At 39.5% G+C, this 15103-nt stretch overlaps 1 protein-coding gene across 1 annotated transcript in view; it reads left to right on the forward strand.

The window, feature by feature from the left end:
* The window catches only part of MYH15 (myosin heavy chain 15), a 117165-nt gene extending 110649 nt beyond the window's left edge, over nt 1–6516 (forward strand). Inside the window, exons 41-42 of the mRNA XM_089508158.1 lie at nt 1575–1712; nt 6422–6516. Coding sequence (XP_089364284.1) covers nt 1575–1712; nt 6422–6439 — 156 coding nt within the window. The 3' untranslated portion in view covers nt 6440–6516. The remainder of the gene's footprint in view (nt 1–1574; nt 1713–6421) is intronic.
* The last annotated feature ends 8587 nt before the right edge of the window (nt 6517–15103 follow it).

Consider the following 15103-nt stretch of genomic DNA (forward strand, 5'->3'; position numbering starts at 1 on the left):
TGGTACAATATTTGGCTATACACTGGGTCCTTGTTATCTGCTGGGTTTGGTTCCAGGATTCCCCGTGGATAACAAAATCCGTGGATATTCAAGTCCCATTAAATACAATGGCATAAAAAAATGGTGTCCTTTATATAAAATTGGAAAATCCAGCTTTACTATTTGGAACTTTTACTTTTAAAAAATATTTTCAAGCCGTGGATGCTTGAATCTGTGGATAAAAAATCCATGAATAAGGAGGGCTGATTGTAATGTTATGTTTCTTTTCTGGTCACTCTGCAGAGACTGGAAAGTGATGATTCATGGACCAGCACTGATCTATGGACCATCACCCTAATTAACATTGCCTATGAAAGTTTCTGAAACTCTCTCCCTGATACTTTGTATTGTGTCCATATGCAAATAAACCATGTAGAAAAGGTTAATTTCTTCTCCTCAGCCATGCTAGCCTTTTCAAAAAAAATAAAATGTCATAATTATATTTGTGATTCACTTCTGAACATAAGAGGGAATTATTCTTAATATGTATTGCATACAATCACAAAGCTAAATACAGTTTCATTAAACCACAGAACAGAAAATGAATTACACTTTGGTACAGAATCATTTGTCTTAGCATTCCAGTGCATGACAAATGATGCCACTCTGTCATAAAATGTGTCATTCTGTGTTCTGTTTATGCCTCAATGAATATCACAGATGGATCTGACTTAATACACTAAAGATCAGAAACAATGTGTTTTTGCTTTAATTTAATTAAAAATCTGTAGTACAAGGACAAGGCCTATAAAATAATTTGCTGTATAGGGTTTCAGTTAAAAATGAGAGTTCTCAAAAGGTGAGACAGACCTTCTTACTTGCTGCTAGAGGAGGCATTAAAATGTCTGTATTTCTTGTTTTGGCCAAAAGGCAAAATAGGAAACTCTTTTTCTTCTCCCTCACCCGTCATCCATCCCAACTCTTGTTTCAATCAGTAATTCCCATCAGTTTTGACTCACAGAGATGAAAATTTATGGAATATTCACTCATGGGTTTTTGTGCTTCTTTGAGTTACCTCGCTTGAAACCTTCCATCTGAACATGCTATGGTTTTAAGTAGCCTTTTTTTCAGCAACCCCCACCCTACAATGTGGGGCCCTCTCACACTATATAATTATAGTACTACAATCCTATTTTTAACTGTCATGGCAACATCCTATTGAATCCTGATGTCCAGTTTATAGAGATGCATTTAGTATTCTCAGCCAGAGAGCTCTAGTGCCTCACCAACCTACTATAGAATCCCAAGATCCCATAGAATGGAGCCATGGCAGTTAAAGTGGAATCATAGCACTATAATTGTTTAGTACAAAAGGGCCACCGATTCCCTGCTTTGTAACTTCTGCCACTTGATTGGTGGATCAAGGCCATTGGGTATCTTTGCTGGGGATGATGGGACATGTGGTCCAACATATATAAAGAGGAACAAATGATGGGAAGGGTGGCCTAGGCTTCTTGTTCCTGGACTGCTTGCATATTGCAGAAGATATTATGGTAGTGAGACAATTTTCATGTCCCTTTGTTCCTCTCCAACAGGAAGCTCAAGCCAACCAGTACCTTGCAAAGTACAGGAAACAGCAGCATGAGCTGGATGATGCTGAAGAAAGAGCAGAAATAGCAGAATCCCAGGTCAATAAGCTCAGGACCAAGTCAAGAGATATAGGCATGAAAAAGGTATGTCATTGTCAGTCAGAGGAATCTGTAAAAGGAGTTTGAGTTGGGACCAATAATAAGGCAAGCAGGGGCAGGCAGACATGCTTCCAAAGACCTACCTTTCCCCTTTAGAGGGAACCCCTTTATGTGCCTGTATGTGTGAAACTGTCTCTCCTGTTTTTCCTCTTCCCGAAAAGGAGTAGAAGTTTCTGCCTGGTAGCATGAATCCTGTGTGATGTGATATGGTAGGTCTACCATGTCTAGTCCAGAGACAGATGAAGGGTGCTTCTTCCATCCCAGCTACCACTGTCCTGGCCTAGGAGGGAGAGAAGAAGGGCAATATCACCTTCCTTACTGCTATTCCCTTCGCTTTTTGTGTCATGTCTTTTTTGGATTATAAGCATGAGGGCAGGGAACTATCTAATTAACAATTTGTAAGCTGCTCTGACAGAAGAGTGGTGTATAAATGCAATGAATGAATTAATTAATATAAAACTTCAAGCAAATATCAACAAAAATGAAAACTATCAGAAGTTATCAACATGCTGAGCAAGATGATGAGATATTTTCCAATTTTTCACATTTCAGCACTTTGTCCTGAGTTTTTCAAAGGAGCTTTTGCATGCAAAATGATTTTTTTGAAAGCAGGAAAAATTTCTTCTTCTTCTTCTTTCTTCTACATAAAACAATCTTTTTACAGGAAAGAAATTTTTCCCTGCCAAAACCACCTTCAGAATGTTGTGCAAAAGAAGTCTTGGAATTTGATAAACCTATCACCAATTAACATATTTTTTCACAAGGTGCCTTGATGTTTCTTGAAAGCATAAAAACATTTGAAAGTATTGTTTACATCCCTGGTATCAGGGAACCACCAGACCCTAGTGTGGGGTTGGGCAACTGTAGCCATCTAGATGTTTTATGAGTGCATCTCTTATTCCCAGTTCTGGGGAAAGAGTGGGATACAAATAATAATAATAATAATAATAATAATAATAATAATAATATCCCTAACCATATGCTGTACTGGCCTAGGGCTGATGGGTTTTGTACATCAGAATCATCCAGAGGGCCACAGTTGCCCATCCCTGCTCTAGTGACTAAGGGCCTATCATTTTATCTTTTACACAGAGGAAGGTTTATATACAAATGACACTATGGGTTTGACTGTATATAGAACACTATAGGCCATAGTTGGGGAACCTTCAGCCCTCAAGTTGTTTTGGACCACAGTTCCAATAATCCCTTAGCATCAGCTATCCTGGCTTCTGCTACTGGAGGTAAAGTTGAAGACTTTGGATACCCAAATGTCTCTCCTTTCTCCCACATTGTAGATCATAGGAAACAATTTCACTATGAAATTTATTTGAAAGTTTTAAGCCAAAAGCATATTATCAATATGTTATTTAAGTCTAGGCTAAACTTATTAAAGCCTGCCTACCACATATTAATTATCCAGGCTAAATATTTTTCCCATGTAATGATGCCTTTGGAAGGACTATAATTAATATAAGAATTAATTCATAAAGTTTCAATCTAGGACTGGGAGGGCTGACAATAGATTTTGTTAGAATGTGGATTACACCCTAAAACATTTAAAACTGGCATTTAACACCCTTAGTATTGGCTGATTTAAATTATTTTGGCAGCTACAGTTCATATTTTCTGAGTTTTTTATCAGCATTATTTTCTCTAATGATGGGTATTGTATTCACTAATGTACAGAATGAAAGCTCCCACAGAACAGTAGAGGCTAAGAAAGAGGCCTTTGCTGGCACAGTGCTTAATCATATGATGCTGTTGTCATGGCCACTATTCTGGAGGCTCCACAGGAGGACGCCAGAATAGAAAAGCACGAAGGCTTGCAGCCTGAGTGGAGCTGCAAAGCTTCTACTTTCCCATGATGTTTATAACAGGCACAGTAAAAACACAACCACTTCCTCCACAGGTGAGGACAGTGGCTGTATCTCCTGCAGCTTCTTGTTATGAGTTTACAACACTATAATAAAACCACAGTTTGATTTTGCAATGCAAAGTGGAGGTGGCAAATTCCAGCAACTTTTAGAAATACAGAGGCGGTTAATTGTTTGTCAAATCAAAATAGGAAGAAGCTGTGTGCAGGATATTGTGCCTCCTCTTCCTGTATTTCAAATATTACACAGTCATAACTATGAAAGGAGAGTCCTGCTGGATCAGGTTAAAGATAAATCTAGTCCAGCATCCTGTGGACACACACATAGCTGTAGGAAGCCTACAAACAGGACATGAGGTTAACAAAGGGCTTGAACACACAGGCCAAAATAAAGCTGTTTCAGGTCACTTTGGAGGTATACTGTTTAAATGACACAGGCATCTTAAGAGGCCAGAAGCTGCGCCACAGCTATGCTGCACTCCTTAGGACTGGAATGTGGCTTTGGCATGGCTCCGACCTCTTATCATTTAACAGCATCATTTAAACAGCAAACCTCCAAAGTGACCCGAAGCAGCTTTATTTTGGCCTGTCTGTTTGAGCGCATAGTCTGTTTCACATGTTACCCCCTGCTAGAGTTGGCAACTGACACTCACAGGTGTATTGCTTTTGATCCTAAAGAGAATTTGGAGAATGCTAGATTCTAGATAGCTCATTATTATAAAGTTGTGGTATTTTTTTGGAAGCATATAAGGTGACAAGGTTTTTTGTTTTTTTTTTTTTAAAAAGGCTACATTGAACGTCCAAAGCTCTGTTCTAGCAGAGGAGTTTGTTCTTCATTTCACCTTTCAAATTTCTATTCCACACTACCATACAGATTGGGTCGAGGAAATCCATAGAGATAAAATTCAAATATAAATTGCAGCTTTCAAAGTGTGTGTGTGTGTGTATGTGTGTTTACTTAACATATCTTGCTACACCAGGCCTCTAGACTTCTTGGAAACTAAGGTTCTTCATAATTAAAAACATTCTTAATTCCAAATGGCCTACCCTGCCAACAGCTAATATTTGAAGAGACATATGCTGTGCTTTTTAATAATGTTGAAGATGTTCCAACTTTTATCATTGCAATGCTAGGCAATTATTAAGCCTCTCCCTTCTACAGAGCCATTTTTCTTCCACATTAACTTTTGAAGCATGGCTGTCTCTTATTTCTGCCCAGCGCTTTGCAGATTATTTCTCTTTTCCATAGGGTCTTGGTCTGCAAACTTTGGGCACCATGAAAAACAGCAAATTATTACTCACTTAATTTGTTGTTAAGGCATTTTTTCTAATAGGATGGAAACAAGATCCTTTTTGAATTTTCTGCCTCAGGTGCCAAAATAACTTGACTGCATTTAGATATATTAATTTGGAAGAGTTATTGGTGGTTGGGGGCACCATTGATCTTTTTCTTGAGGCAACAGACTTCCTTGGGTTGTGTCTGCTTTTCCTCTTCCCCAAAAATATTTGGACTGGCTTGCTAAAACTTTTTTGTAACCTGACTCCCTATATTCTAGTTCAGTGAATTTCTGTACAGTGGTTACTACACATTTGAACCCCTTACAGATGTTGTAACTGATTAGAATACATGCATAAGGCAAGGATGTCCACTTCCAGTGGCAAGCTTCAGCCCTGAATTACACATGTCAGATTATCAAACAAGTACCCCCCCCCCCCTTGCTGCACATAGTGTATATACATACAGGATATTTCAGATGCTGAAATGAAAGGGCTTAGGCTCATTTCAGTCTTAGAACATCTACAAGTAGTGGCACGTGCTGGCTTCCATGGTATTGGGATGGTGAATTCACCCTAGGTTTTGTCTGAACTTAAAGGAACTAGCTTTAAATAGGTTTCTGAAATAGCTTCAGCACCCTGGATAGTTCCTTTAAAATTTAGATTAGAGCCCTGGATAGATTCCAGCTGCCATGGTCTGCATGATTGCAGCTGAATATGTGATCTTTCTTGCTTGAAAGCACTGAGTGTGGAGATAGATGGGAGGACTACCTCTAGAGTTGGACCCACACTGAATGAATTGAAGTTGTTTATTTTCCATTGTAGTCAGTCTGACTTGAGCAATGATCAACTTGTCTCATCGATATCAATGGAAATGATGTTCTGCTAACTTAGACTGATTTCAGTCCATAGTGGTTTAGATGTAAGGACATTATTGCACACACAGAAATCACCACTGGGTGCTGCCTTCATCAGATGATAAGCATGCCTGTGAGTACCATCCTTTGAGAACACTCAGACATTCCGTATTTATGTCTTACTGTGCAGAACACAAGAATTAAGCCCCAGCATTCTTTGCAACATAGTGAAATTATTCAAAGTTACTCCTTTACCATTATCTACATTAGTTTTACATGCCCCTCCCTCCATAAAAATCCCACTCCAGGTAGGAAATTCAGGACAGCTCTGTTAGTGAAACAGCATATTATGAAACAAAGGGTGGATGAATATCAGGAATCACAGTGAGGAACATATATTTTGTTTATTTGATCAGTGAGTATTTACTCAGAAATAAATTTCTCTTGTTCACTGAGTGGTATTATAAATGTTCTGAGGAGCCTCCTCTAACCTTGAGCTGTCCAAATGTGTTGGATTACAACTATAATCTTTCCCACCATTCTATTGGAGCATGATGGCAGTAATAGTCTACTATATCTGAACAGCACCATGTTGGGGTAGGCTGATAAAAAGACTTTTGCTATAAGAAGCAATGTAGTCATTTCTATTGTATTTCAACTACACTATCATCTTTTATCGTGTATTTCAGGTTCACGAGGAGGAGTAAAGGCATTGTACCTTGAATATGGTGTTTGCATGGAGGACATCTAGCTAATGCTAGATCAGAATAAAACAAACACCCTGAAAAATAAAGATAAAATTAATATTTACTGTTGTCCTTGCTATGTGTCTTTTTGAGTTGCATTTTTCCAGGCCTTCATATTTAGATATGAAAAATAACTTCTCTTCTGTTAAAATTTGGGCCCGGTACATACCTCCAGGAAAGCGCAGGGTGACAGTGGCCTGTTTGGCTGCGGAGCGATGCTGCAGCAGCCAAACTGCCCGGCCTCCCTCCGCCCGCCCCCCCAAAAAACCAGAAAAACCAGGTTATTTTTGTGATGGAGCTGGCACATCACGAGTGTGTCATTGGTGCACTTGTGACATAAGGGACATGTATACGCTGTGCGTCCCTTATGTCAAAATGGTGGCACCCATGGGAATGGGATGCCACCATGATGCTGCTGATGATACACCATAGGGTTCGGGAGCATGCGGTTAATGCGCGCTCCTGAACCCTAGTATCGGCACCGCTATGCTCCTTTTGGCCCATCTGTACTGGGCCTTAGATTAATTCCAATATGTAGAGAGATCTTGTAGCACCTTTGAAACTAACTAAAGAAAGAAGTTGGTAGCATGAGCTTTCATAGACTTAAGTCTACTTCCTCAGATGCATTTGCTGTCAGCTTCTTTCTTTAGTTAGTCTCAAAAGTCCTACAAGATCTCTATATATGCTGATTCCACAGACTAACACGGCTATATCTTTGAATTAATTTCAATGTTCATTTTAGGGTGGTGGAGCTAGCGGGGCTGTGTTGGACAGGTCCCAACAACATCCCTAGATGTACAAATAAAATAATGAGATATGAATTATCTAGAGTCACTCCACTGAACACATGAGCCGAACATGCTCTGAAAATCTGGAGGCCTAATGTGCATTGAACCATCCCCAATATCAAAGCCAGATGTTCACTTTTGTTTTTATATTTTGGAGAAAGACAAAACAGTGTGCAAGAAGCCTAGCAGGTATTCCTTGAGGTTCCCAAGAATGGAAAAAGCAAGTTTTTTCACCAAACTTTTGTTTCAAAACAGGAGTAGGATTCTCTGGGTTTCAATGAGGGCCTAACAGGCTATTAAAAGACTCCGGTAGTGAAATGCCATTTGCAGACCATGGGAATCTCACCCCTGGGTTAAGAGCATAATGACTAAAAACTGAAATGTTCTGGAATGCAAAAACACGCATAAATTGCTCAGGCCAAAATTCTCTGAGTGGACTCAAGGGGAAGTATTTTGTTTATTTGTTTTGATGGAACTGACTCTGTAGAACCAGTCGGGGGTTCTTCTCCCTCTGCATACTCTTGCAAACCCTCAAAATCTTTGAGGAGTTGTAGGAAAGGCAAAAAAAGAGGGATATTTCTGCTTGTGCAACATTTGCTCGCTTCCTAAGTTTCTGATAATGCAAATACTTCAGAAACAGTAATATATCTAGTCCCACTTGAAGAAATAATTCCCCGTGGAGCATTTTAAAAAAGCAATCTTAGATAAGATTGGTCTGTCCCATTCATGACCTTAACTAGGCTTGTTCAAAGTCTTGTTTCACTGTTGCATTCCATCAAGATAATTCCTCTAGCTGGCATCTCTTCCTTCATATCCTGGTGAGCTGAGCTTCTGATGTGCTCTGTGCAGAATGCTGCAATGGAAAGTGGGCAGGTGTGCGAAATGACAGAGTGTTACAGATAGGCAATAACACAGCAGTCATCCAGTTTGCAGAAAGCAGAAATATTCAGATACATAAACTAGGAACTGCAGGAGAAATAGCAGGGAAACAGTGGCTGTTATTAAGCTCATCAGCGTGACCAATTTGATCACACAGGAAAAATACAAGATGTTTCCCACTTGTCAGTATCCTTTTGACTGATGATTCTCACTGTAAGGAGACATAACCTGGAACTGTAAATATATATGTAAAGTTGTTAACATAAGCAAAAAGGCATTTAGTTCTTAATTACAGTTGGCAACTCAGGTAGGGTGGAGAACAAATCCTTCCTTCCTTCCTTCCTTCCTTCCTTTTTCATATTTAAGAGTAGCCTCACTGAAATCACTGGGACTTCAATTTGTCACGAGATATTTAAATCCCACTACCTAGTGAAGCCATGTAGTGGGATTTAAATATCCATGTGTAAGTCCGTGGATGTGGTAGCCCCATAGAGTTCACTGTACGCAGAGAACCTTCTAAAATGGAGCTGACTCTTTTAAGGGATATCTATACATAGCTGTTAAGAAAATCCAGCATTTAACACAGAATTCATGCTTAATCTAGAAAGAAGGCTGTCACCTTACATCTCAATGAGCCTGGTCTAATTTGCGTTTTTCTCCTGACAAGTGCTATGAATCCTTTTCTATATTGACCCTGCAATGCTAACACACACAAATAGGTTTTTATGAAACCAGACCAAAATAGCTTATAAAGACTAGTCAAATAGACCAACCCAATGTGAATGGCTCTTAACTGAGTACAATCTGTAATTTGCATAGGGAGGCAGCAGAGGAAGGATGGAAGAAAGCAAAAGCAGTGTAGGCAGGGAAATAACCCTTTACTGTAATTATATGGATGCAAATACAGTTGTAGTAGCAGAAGGGATTGAACAACATTTCACAGGAAAGGTGGGTTTTGGCAAAAGATTGAAAAAAAAGAGAGAGCTTGAGAAAGAAAGCAGTGGCATTTATTCTAGTACCATTAGTAGGACTAAGACAAGGAAGCGTATTTAGTGTTGTACGAAACTGGCTTGGCAGCTTTAAATGTTCTTCCATATGTTTTGTTAAACATAAATCAGCCATGGTTTCTGACAAGACATGAGGAAGTAATTATACACTAATGATTTCAGATGATTAGTGGCTTCATAGGAGTGCAACTGACAAAAAGGAAAAAAAAGGAAGTCAGCCTTTAACTTTGGAACATGTAGCCCTGTCACTGAGTTCCATTCTTCCTTGTCACTAGATAAAGTAGCATGAATGCATAATCTGTTTTCCATGGAGGACGGTCTTTTTCATTATCCAAGCTTTGTATTAAAACATGAGCTGCAATGTTTGTTCCAGCACTCAACTAGCACTTTGTCACTCCGGGGTTACACACTTCACACTGACAACACACAGACATGATGGCAAAGACTTACTCACATTATTCTTAATAATTAACAGTGCTGTTAAGGGTTTAGGAATTTAAAATGGCTTGAATACTTCTAGAAAGGCTAGAGAAAGACAGTACTTTCATTTCAACTTACCCCACTCTTCCTCCATGTAAACTTTTTCCTCCTCTTCCTCCTCCTCCTCCTCCTCCTCCTCCTTCCTAGCAGCTCATTCCCTAAAAATAAGTCCCAAAAGCCGAGCTCATAGTAACTACAACAGTCTTATAACCTGACAGCTGCTCCTAAAATCAAAGATTAATCTGAAAGACATTAATCTGAAAGAAAGATGCCCTGCTGGTGCAGTGGTTAAATGCCAGTACTGTAGCCATTCACAGCTACAAGGTTGTGAGTTTGATCCCAGGACTCCAGGGCCCACTCAGCCTGGCATCCTTCTGTAGATCGCTAAAATGTGTATCCAGCTTGTTGCTGGCAATTGGCTTACATGTTGTAAACTGCTTAGTGCTTAAGTGCACTGATAAGATGTATAGAAATGTACTTGCTACTGCTATTGCTATATACACTATCTTTCACTGTAGCAAGAAAGGGCAACCTGTGTGTGTGTGTGTGTGTGTGTGTGTGTGTGTGTACACTTATTTATTAAAATATTTATATCTCCCCCTTTGTCTGAAGATCTCAGGTACAATCAAACCAATCTAACAAATTTTATAAAGTACAGTCTGCCCTTCCCTTACATGGGCAATCCGTTCCAGACACCCCCCCCCCCGCGTAAGGGAAATTCTATGTATGCTTGAGCCCCATTTAAATGAATGGGGCTTGTGCACACGGCAGCACGGTGGTGTGGTGGCACATGCGCACCACATGCGTGTGAACCACTACTTCTTATGGGGCATGCTGCCCCTTTTCCCAGCACATTGTATATTTAGTATAAATGAAAATAATTTTTAAAACCTAAAAATATATTAACAGATTGAAAGGGTTTAAGTGGTTTAAAATAGCTGAAAATCGATTGAAAGCATTTGTGTGGGATGGTTTTGTATAATCAGTTAGGCCCCAAAGGCTTTAAACAACCATTTCTTTACTTAGTGCCTGAAAAGGAGCAATATTGGTGCCAATAGGGCCTCCAAAGGAAGGGTGTTCCACAGCTGGGGTAACACAGCAGAGAAGGCCCTAACTCATGTCTTACACGGCATATCACACTGACGGATGGGACACACAGGAAGGCCCACCAACAGACCTTAAATCTTGGGCAGATGCATATATGGAGAGATGGTCCTTCATTGAGGTACCCAGCCACTTGGGATTTAAAATGGGATCAGCAATGGTACCTGCTACTCCCATCCCATCCAACGGAGCTGCACCAATATCGAAAGCCATTCTTGTGCCAAGTTATTACAGGCCCAATCCTTTTCTTTAAAGTGGATTTTTTAAAGTGGATTTTTAAAAATGTAAATGCTAAGAAAAAGAATAAAGAAAATAAAGAAGTATAAATGTAAATGCCATGAAGAGAATGAGCAGAAAATACATTAACTATTGGCTTCCTAAATTCCCATTGATTCCATGATCAACTCTAATTGGGAATAACAATTGGCTTTATGCCCATCCATAAAATATATACATGTAAATGTTCTTGAAGCTGGCATTTATAAACGTGTGTGCACAGCTAAAGCAGTAAGATCTTCTAACTACTGAATAATGATTGGTGAATATTTGTCTTTCCAACCTTGGAGCATGAGTGTTCCAACTCTACGATTCTATGATTCTATGATTCTAACATGGTATAATGATTTGACTCTGGAGATGAGGATTTGAATTCCCACGCAGCCATGGAAACTCACTGGATTACCTTGGGCAAGTCACACTCCCTCAGCCTAAAAGGAAGTCAAAGGCAAATCGTCTCCAAATTCTGTGCAGAAAATTTCATGATAGGGTCACCATAAGTTGGAAACAATAAGGGCACACAACAACAAGAGCACACAAAATTCAATCATGCTGACCGTCAGGAATATCATTTAAAAGGAAAAAATGGTGAAAAGTATTTGTATGACTAACATTCTCTAATATTTTTGTAATGCAAAATTAGAGGGTTAAATCAAAGTGGAAACACTGCTGGATACAACCATTCTTTAATCTTACGGGGTTTGAATTCATTAACCTAAAGAAGATAGAGAAACTTGATTTCTGAAATGCTGCTTCTCTCTTATTCTTGATTATCTTGCTGTGACCAGATGCTTCCAGGGCTGATCCAAGACATATTTCTGCCTGAGCCTGAATAGCAATGCCAAGGTGTGCCAAAGCTAAAGCCAGCCAAATTATTTTGATACAGGAGGCCAAAAATCCTGTGAACAGCTCTCCCCCATCCCTGACAGTAAACACACACACAGAGTAACTAGCTAACATTTTGCTGTCCTTTTATGACCTCTAAAGTCTGCAGCTTGAAGCAGCTGCCTCACTCTGGCTAATGGTGGGACTAGCACTGTATGTTTCCTGTCTCCATAGATCTGCATTGAGATAGAAAACATCCTGGGAGGGAGGCATATGTGAAAGCACATATGCACATAACCATTAAAAACTACATAGCTTAGTATGACATTTAAAAAGACCCATTTTTTTAAAAAAACACCCAGGTTTTGTAACAGTGCATTCTAGGCCATATCTTTTCCTGAGCTTCTCAAGATTCTCTGTATTGAAATAAAAAAAAGAAAGAAAGGATGGGATGGAAAAATGGAACCCAGCAATACCTTTATGATGAACTGCTTTATTTTAGTGTGAACTTTCATGGATTTCAATCCACTTCCTCAGATTCACTGATGGAGTTAATATTAAAGCACCAGGTATATAGCAGTTACATGTTGGTGAGGTTGCAATCAGAATGTAATAGGATACAGAAAGAGGCAAACTGTGACCCGACTATAAATCTTCAAAAGGTTGTATGAGATGATGCATGTCTATCAAGCTAGAAGTAATCCTGAAGTATGAAAACATAATATATCTGCATACTTAGAGTCGTTTCCATTGACTTATGTGTTGCTGTTGTGTGCCTTCAAGTCAACTCTGACTTATGACAACCTTATTCTAAGGTTTTATTGGGACAAAAATTATTCAGAGGAAGTGTTCCATTACCTTTCTGTTAGGCTGAGAGAGTCTGGTTTACCCAAGGCTGCCCAGGGTTTTCATGGCTGAGTGGGGATTGAAGCCCTGGTCTCCTGGAGTTCTTCTCCAACATTCAAATCACTGCACAATGTTGACTGCTCCCTTGAAATATATCTGCTTTATTCCTTAGTTCATCTAAGGAACTGGACTGAAATCCATGAGAGCTCGTGTTAAAATAAACCAACATACTAACAACAGACTGCTGCAACAGACTAACAAGGCTGTCCCTTTATTAATATATCATTCTATATTAATATTTTATTAGGGTAGTTCAAAAAGATTGGCTCTTCATGCAACAATATACATCAGGACAAGTGAGGTTTAGCTGCCTTTTTTCCTATTTGTGTGACTATGACAATTGGAAAGTGATGTTTTCCCCAGTGGTTTCAAAATGTCATTCTGTCCATATGGAGAGGTTTTCTGTTTGTTTTCATTCAGAGTTTATTGTTTCATCTGACCATTTTCTTCAAAGACAAAGGAGAAGCTGTTAGAGCTTGTACTGCAGGAAACATCTCTAGAGATGTTTAATCGAAAAACTCTGTAGTACAATTTCTGTAAAGTTTAAGCCAGCTATGCACAATTCTTAGGAGTTTGTCGCAAACAAATTGCAGAAAAGGGATATGCATATGCTACTGTTTTCCAATAGCAGATTTGTTCTTGCTCTTGTCTATAGAATATTTCAACCATCATGATTTTTTTCAAAAAAAAATAATAATCCAAAAACTGCACTGGATGTGTGTGTGTGTGTGTGTGTGTGTGTTGTGTGAATATGATTTGGGATGCCTTCCTTTCTTCCTTCCTTCTCAAAGAAGGGAAGAGGGGAAATTGTCAACATTCATCAGGAAATTAGCTTTTAAAAGCAAAGCTTGCAAACAAAAATACTGGGAATATCATAGAATACTTACAAAGATAAAAACTATTTTCCTGCTTCAAAAATATATTATTGCTAAGATCCTACACAGCTTCCCAATCTGATACCTGAAACCCATCTTAAAAGCTAGTCAGCCATCCAGAGCAACAGAGGTCTGTGTTGCTGCTGTATGGGATGCTGCAGGATGACATGACCACTTTCCTCCCATTGCAAACAACACTACAGTGAAGAGTTCTGACAGGTCCCTGCAGCATCCCTGTAGCATCATTCATTGTCATGATGTATGACTGTCTTTTAAGGTGAGTTTCGGGCTCATTTGTGGTCATAGCAATACTCTTAGTGTCACAACAATCATAAATGAGAACACAAGGCAGTATGATGTCCCAAACTGGGCTTGTGGTTGACTAACAGGATGCCAATCCACATTTATTTACAGAATATTCAATACTATTCAGTCAATCAATCTACTTATCTATATAGTATTAAAATAATAATGTACTATCCTACATAGAGAGATCTCATTTTAAGTGTTGTAATAATTGGAAAATTTAAAGTTCAATATTATTTATTGCAGTAAGTTACAATCATGTTGTTATCTGCATATGAGTTGCTGCTCTTTTTATTCTCAGCAGTAAAGTCCAGTGTGCATAATCTTCTCAGGGCCAGCTCAACCATTAGGCAGACCCTCATGCAGCAGATTCTGAATTCCATGAAATGGAAATTAATGTTATTTACTACTTTATTACTATAATTTGATCATTGGGGATGATGAAAAGAGTTTATGGGTTGTTGTTTTTTTAAAAAAATCTCTATGCCCAAATACCCTGATTAACTTGTAGTAATGGGCACACCAGCCTAAGGCATCATATCCTGTTTGGTCTTGGAAGCTAAACAGGGTCAGCTCTGGTTAATACTCAGTAGCCCATCAACAAATACCAGGTGCTGTAGACTATGGGGCTCAACAGAGCAGCCATTAAGGCTGGCCTGGTGGTGGAGTAAGGCCTTGGCATCCACATGATGCATGCCATGATTTCACTCCCAGGCTGGCATGATTCCGCATGCTGCTCCACATGGAGCGCAGCATCATGGCACTCCTCTGGCGCTGCGTCTACAAGACACAGCACCAAAGGAACGTGGAAAAGCTGTGTACTGGTGGCTATGGCACACTTTTCAGGGTGCAAAAAGGAGCTGCTTTTTACAGCTCCTTTTTGTACTGTGGAAAGGAGAGATTGGGGCTGTGGCATGTGGTTGCCACAGCCCCAATCTGTCATAGATAAAGATGGCTGTAGGCCACCCCTTAGGGGTGGTCTGTACAGCCCCTATGTTTCAGAAGGAGGAACTGGCAAAACCATCTCTTGAGTAAGAAAACCCGGTGAAATGCATAGGGCTGCCAAATCAACAGGTGATTTCATACACATAAACAACCAACACACTGAGTGAGGCATAGGACCATTTGCTGCTTCACCTCAGACAGCCTTGTGCTTTGGGGGTGGTCTTTGATCCTGCC

Source organism: Sceloporus occidentalis, unplaced genomic scaffold, assembly GCF_023333645.1.
Source record: "Sceloporus occidentalis isolate IW3139 unplaced genomic scaffold, rSceOcc1.0.p SCAF_2, whole genome shotgun sequence".
Classification (NCBI taxonomy): domain Eukaryota; kingdom Metazoa; phylum Chordata; class Lepidosauria; order Squamata; family Phrynosomatidae; genus Sceloporus; species Sceloporus occidentalis.